The 6,702-nt window shown below is 36.2% G+C and overlaps 1 protein-coding gene across 1 annotated transcript in view; it reads left to right on the top strand.

Annotated features, from left to right (window-relative positions):
• The first annotated feature begins 4,511 nt into the window (after nt 1-4,511).
• The window catches only part of LOC102014632 (olfactory receptor 2AJ1-like), an 11,483-nt gene continuing 9,292 nt past the window's right edge, over nt 4,512-6,702 (top strand). The window contains exon 1 of the mRNA XM_005415007.2: nt 4,512-4,749. Within this exon, the coding sequence (XP_005415064.2) occupies nt 4,512-4,749 (238 nt within the window). The remainder of the gene's footprint in view (nt 4,750-6,702) is intronic.

The following is a 6,702-nucleotide window of genomic DNA, read 5'->3' as shown; positions in this document are numbered from 1 at the left end:
GAATCATTTAATTCATTGGCTTCAGCTACATTTACACATTCACAGAGTCCCTGATTTCCCAAGGTCTCCCTTCGCTGTGCAGTGCTTGGTGGGAGTGGTTCTCACTCTCCTGTGACACGAGAAGTAGAAGGGTCTGGGGAAGACACTGTCGGGAATCACAAAGGGGAGATGGCCCTGTGATAAAAATTCGAGTATCCAACTTACTGCAGTGTGACTAGCTGATTCACAAAATGAGTTAATGGTAATTCTTTCAGGTACATTGCAATTTAATGAGAAGCAAAATTCAAACATTTGCTTCAAAATAGTTTATATGACTGTGGTATAATAGATGTAAAAATGGATCTCTATCTTAGGGGTGGTGTACAATTGGCTTAAAAATTGTACTTAAATATAATACATTGCAGTTTTATTTTAAAGATAAAAGAACAAAAACGTATTGACAAACACATACATTTTAAAAATAACATGAAAATAATACAAGCCACATAGAATTTCAGACAAAGAGATAGGAAATAAACAATGGTTGTTGTATTACATATTGATATCTTCAAAGTGGTTACTCAGGTAAACAAATATAGACAAGCAATATTGATCAAACAATTAAACATTAACTGTTCCTTTCAATAAAGCAATGGAAGTCAGTAGTACAACTATGTTAACTATCCTATGTATACATGTATACATAATTTCCCCTTCTTTCTTTACTCTTTTCCCTCACTCCAGTTGCTCTTTTCTTTTGAGCATTTTCTTTTTGTTTTGCAATGTCTATCATACCTCCTAATTTTTATTCACCCTCTCAGGTTCTTTCACTAGTGAGACAGTATATTATTTACACATGCATGTCTGGTTTATTTCACTTATGAATATGGTCCTTAGCTGTGACCATTTACCTATATAAGTCTCTAGTTTATCTTTCTTTATAGGTGAGTAATGTTCCATTATATAAAAATACCACAACTTCTTTATCCATTCCTCAGTTGGTAGACATTTGGATTGATTGCAAGGTTTAGCAATTACAAATTGTACTGCTATGAACATGGGTGCATATATATCTCTGTGATATGGTGTTTTAAGTCTCCTGGGAAAATACCCAAAAGGGAAATAGCTAGGTTAAATGGGACCTCTAGTCCTAGCTTACTGAGGAATCTCCAAACTGATTTCCACAGTGGTTTCATTAGTCTACACTCCCACCAGCAGTGGAGAAGTGTTTCTTTTTCTCCACAGTCTCTCCAGCATTTGTTATTGGTTGATTTCTTAATGCTAACCATTGTTACTGGGGTGAGATGGAATCTCAGTGTTGCTTTAATTTACATTTCTCAAGTAACTAATGATGTTGAACATTTTCTCATGTATTTATTTGCCACTTGTGTTTCTTTATCTGAGAAGTGTGTATTTATCTCAGATGCCTATTTAGGGATTGGATCTTTGAATTTTGGGGGCTAATATTTTTTAATTCCGTATGTGTTCTAGATAGAATTCTTTTGGTTGAGAGAAAGTCAGCTAAATTTCTTTCCCAGTTTATTGGTTTTCTTTTTACTTTGCTGGTGATTTCTTTAGATGTGCAAAAACTTTTTGATAAAATGACATCCCAGTTACTGATTCTTTAAAGTATTTCCCATGCAGTTTGGTTTATGTTCATGAACTCTCTGCCTACCCCTATGTCTTCAAGGTTTTTACCTACTTTATCTTCCAATATATTGACTGTTTGTGGTTTAATATTGAGATCTGTAATCCATTTTGACTTGAGTTTGGTGCATGGTGATAAACGTGGGTCTATTTTCAGTCTTTGGCATGTGTCAAGCCAGTTTTTTTAGCACCATTTACTGAAAAGGCTATCTTTCTTCCAGTGAACTTGTTTGGCCCCTTTGTCAAAGATCAGGTGGTTGAGTGTGTTTGAGGTTGTGACTACTTCTTCCAGTCTGTTCCACTGATTTTCAAAGTAGGTATTGAGGATCCTTTGAATTTCTATACAACCAATAGTGATTTCATCCTTTTCATTCCTTAGTGAATGAATTTGAGTATTTTCTTTTCTTTCTTTGATAAGTTTGGCTAGGGCTTTATCAATTTTATTTATTCTTTCAAAGGACCAACTCTTTAATGCACTTATTTTTTGTAGTGTTTTCTTCATATCAATTGCATTAATTTCTTCCCTGACCTTTATAATTTCCTTCTTTCTTTGGACTTTGGGTTTGACTTGTTCTTCATTTTCTAAAAGTTTGAGGTGCAGCACTAGGCAATTTATTTGTTCTCTTTCTCTTTTCCTGATGTGTGAGTTCACCCCTATAACTTTCCTTCTGAGGGCTGTTTCAGGCATCCCACAGATTTCAGTAAGTTGTATTTTCCTTTTCATTTGTTTGTAGGTATTTTTAAATTTTTTCCTCAGTTTCTTCTGTGACCCATTGGTTTTTCAGGAGGTTGCTTCTTAATTTCCAAGTGTTTATGGAGCTTTTGCAGTTTTTGTGGTCATTAATTTCCAATTTCATTGCACTGTGGTCAGATAATATGCATCGGATAACTTCAATTCTTTGCATTTATTTAAGTATGTTCTATGGCATAGAATGTGGTCTATTTTAGAGAATGTGGCATGTGCAACTGAGAAGACTGTATATTCTGATATTGTGGGGTGAAACACTCTGTATACATCTGCTAAGGATCTATTTGCAGATTTGGTTCAGATCTGTTGTTTCTTTGCTGACGTTTTGCATAGTTGACCTATCTCTTTGTGTCAATGGGGTATTTAAGTCCCTTAGTATAATAGTGTTGTGAGTCATTTTGTTTCTGTGTCTATTAAGATTTGTCTTATGGAATTTGATGCTCCTACATTTGATGCATACATGTTTATGATTGTTATTGCTTCCTCTTGCAGTTTTCCCTTAACAAATATGTAGTGACCTTCTTTATCTCTTTTGATTGATCTTGGCTTGAAGTTCCCATTGTCTGCAAATAGAATGACTACCCCTGCTTTTTTCTGGTTTCCTGTTTCATAGAGAATTATTTCCCAACCTTTGACTTTCAGTCTATGGATTTCCTCCTGACTAAAATGAGTTTCTTTTATGCAGTATATTGTTGGATTTCATTTCTTGATCCATTCTGCCAATCTGTTTCTTTTGATTGTGAATTGAGGCCATTTCCATTAATGGTTATAACTGATATGTGTTGGCTTATCTTTGTCATGTTATTTACTCTTTGTTGGTTTTCTACTTCTTCTCTCTGTTTAATTGCTTGTTCTGCTTGACAGTTCCTTTCTGTTGTTGTTCTTGAAATTGTGGTCCTTTTTATCTCTGTCTAGAATATCTTTTAGAACTCTTGGTACCATTGGTTTGGCACTCATGAAGTTCTTCAGTTGTTCTTTGTTGTGGATATATTTTATTTCTCCATTAAATTTGAAGGATACTTTGCAGGATACATCAATGTGGGTTGGAAGCTCTTTTCTCTGTAATACTTCACTCCAAGCTCTTCTCTATTGGATTTTTTGTTTTGAGAAATCTACTGTGATTCTGATGGGCTTCCTTTATAGATGATCTGTTTCTTTTCTCTAACAATTTTTAATATTCTGATTTTTGTTTTTTGTACTGGGAATCAAACTCAGAACCTTGTGCTTGCCAGGCAGGTACTTATGCCACTGAGCTATATCCCCAGCCTAATATTCTGATTATTATATGTCTGGGTGCAGTTTAATTTTGGCAATGACTAGTTTGAGTTCTATATGTCTCACTTATGTGTATGTCACATTCTTTTTACATGCTTGAAAACTTTTCTTCTTTTACTTCTGCAAATATTCTTTTTTGTCATTCTCCTACAGTTACATTGACACCTACTAGTCTTACAGTATTTCTCTTTGCCTCATCTTGCAGCTGTTGAATTGATTTTTCCTTGTTCTTTGTTAATTTTAAGAGATCCTTCCTTTCATGATCGTTAGTTGCAATGCCGTCTTGAAGATCTGAAGCTCTATATTTGGCTTCATTCAAAGTGTTTGCCAGTTTTTCATGGAAGTTTTGATTCCCTGGATGTCTCTTTCAATCTGTTTCATGCATTCTAGTTCTTCCCTATATTGTTCATTTAACGTTTCTAATGTTCCTCTCTTTTTTTACATGTCTTCTGTAGATGAGATGAGCAATTCTTTCATTACTGTTGTCATTGCATTTCTTATGTGTGTGATTCTTTTGGATCTGATGTCTTTTATGGCCTGATGGAATTGTTTCTTTACTTCTGTTGCAATCATTTCAGTGATTTCAGGTGTTTGATTACCAAATTCTCCTTTGTTGATGTTTCCTGGACTTTTACTCAGTGGGGTGGAGATTTCATTTTGGTCCTTTCTCTTGTCACGTTGATGCCAGAGGCAGAAAGCCCCGTTTCACTCTTCCCTGGTAGCTCACCAAAGGTTGTTAGTGTCCCTTGTGTTCCTGATGGTCAGAAGTCACCCTCAGTGGCCCAGAGATGGGCTGCTCAGTACAAGGTCACCAGGCAGTTGGTAGAGTGTACCCAGTTCTCCCAGGTCTGAGACGTAAACCATGATAGCAGTGGACTGCAGCCTGCCTGATCTAGTGTCCAGAGGCAGTTCAGTGCATGCACAGAACCCAGACATGAGCTGCACTAAGAGCATTATCACAGATTGCCTGGCAACTCAGAGAATGTGCAGAGCCAGATGTGAACTGCAGTTTCAGCAGATCATGGAGTGCCTGACCCAGTGTCACCAGGCGGCTCAGGGCACAGACAGGATGGGCACAGACATGAACCACAGTGTCAGCGGTTTGTGGGGCTTGTGAGCCAGTGTTCCCAGGCAGCTGAGGGTGTGCAGAGGGCCCAGCCACAGACAATAATGGTGGTAGGATCCCAGGTCACCTGCTGTACTGTTCCCAGGAAGTTGACGTGGTGTACCTGGCTCTCTCAGGTCTCAGCAGTGAACCACAGCACATTGCTTTTACATACTGCCATGTTTTCTCCATAATCAGGCCCCTGTCTTCTTAAAATAAGTTGGAACTTCAATTTCAAATAATTTACAAGGTATCTTTGCAACCAGGGGGGAAGAAACAGATTTCCCTTGGCAAATAGTTGTGCACATGTTATATAACAGATTTTTTGCATTTTTAATAATTAAGCTCACTGCTGCAATGTTTCTCTTTGGACTCAACTGCAGATATTGTTGTATTCTGGGAAATATTTTATTAATACATTTCTGCAGCACATAATATGGGGAGCTCCTTTTCAGGACCTGGTGCATGTACATAACACGTCATGATTCCCCTTTTTGTACAGTTTTCCTTCCCTTTCTCTCTCCATATGTTTCTTAATCCCATTTGGTGGTATATGTTTGCAATATGTAACCTTTACCTTCCTGGTGTGGAGCTGTACTGCATGTAACACATCTCAGTTCTTGTTTCTATCCCTTTCCCCTCCCCTTACTCCTCCATCACTTGAAGCCATTTTCCCAGAATACACAAGCCACTAGGTGGTGTAGGACATACAGTGTAATAACTCTGTAGTCATGGGAGTTTATTCCAGGTCTCTAATGGCTGACTGAAAAGCCATAAAAAAAGACTGAAGAAAGTTTAGATGCCTCATGGAAATGTGCACAGGATGGTAGAAGACACCTAGGGAAATAAAAAGTAAATGACACATTTTTCAACATACAGGAAATATAGTCATGTAGACAATATGAACTTTAAAAATGTAAAAAGAAGTAAAGTAACAGAAAAAAGAGGTATTGAATACTCCAGATCTAACTATTGCTTAGACTGTAAAAATAAATGAATTGTTCTTGTAATAAGAATCTAATAGATATATAGTGGGCCAGCAATTTTGCCGGAACTCAGTACTAAATGGACTTGATATGAGTGTAATAAAACCAGTAATTTATTGAGAAAGCAGAAGGGCAATATGATTGTAGTAAGAGAAAGTTACAAATCTTGAGAAAATATACTCCAGTTTCTCTTCACGTCATATAAATCTTTCACCTTTACAAATGTTGAGTAAATATTAATGTTCCATAAATTAAACATTTATATGTGCATTTGTGCATGAGCCTAAGTAAATATTTGTTTTAAGGCAGGCATCATAGACACAGAGGTATGAAAAAATTAAGTAAAGATTTAAGGAAGTACTATCCAACTGTAAATGACACCAATATCTCTGATTCTCCAGAAGAATAGCTGTTATGTTACAGTTGAAATTTGTAAAAGAATAGCAAATATTTATATATATTCTTAAAGATGCATTGTTTATTTTTATTAAACATACATGATTTCTTACATATAGCATGTGGATATTTCAGATTATAAACACACTGTTCTAAACATTTTATTACTTATTATTTTTCAAAACTTAGAAATCCCATATTTCAATGTCTCTAAGTATAGGTTTGAAAATTTATTGAACAAAAATTAATCCCCTTGTTCATATATTTACTGACTTATTCACTTTTGTAATGGAAGTGGAGCTAGCTGGGAGTAGTAACACCCTTCCCACTACAGGGTCAAGAGGAAATTTTCCCTGTTATGTTCAACTAATTTTTTTCATTAATTCAACAATTACTGCAGCACTCTTATGGGCCAGGTAATATTCTAGGCATTTGGCTTCCACCAGTGAATAGAGCAAACATATCTGACAATGAGGTGAAAATTCTAGTGGAGAGAATGACTGTGACAAATAAACCCTGCTCATGTTTATCACCACGGACCCTTCAGTTTAAGCTTAATTCATTTA

This window comes from Chinchilla lanigera, unplaced genomic scaffold (assembly GCF_000276665.1).
Source record: "Chinchilla lanigera isolate Chin_1 unplaced genomic scaffold, ChiLan1.0 scaffold00218, whole genome shotgun sequence".
NCBI lineage: Eukaryota > Metazoa > Chordata > Mammalia > Rodentia > Chinchillidae > Chinchilla > Chinchilla lanigera.
This window is presented reverse-complemented; position numbering and strand designations above follow the sequence as displayed.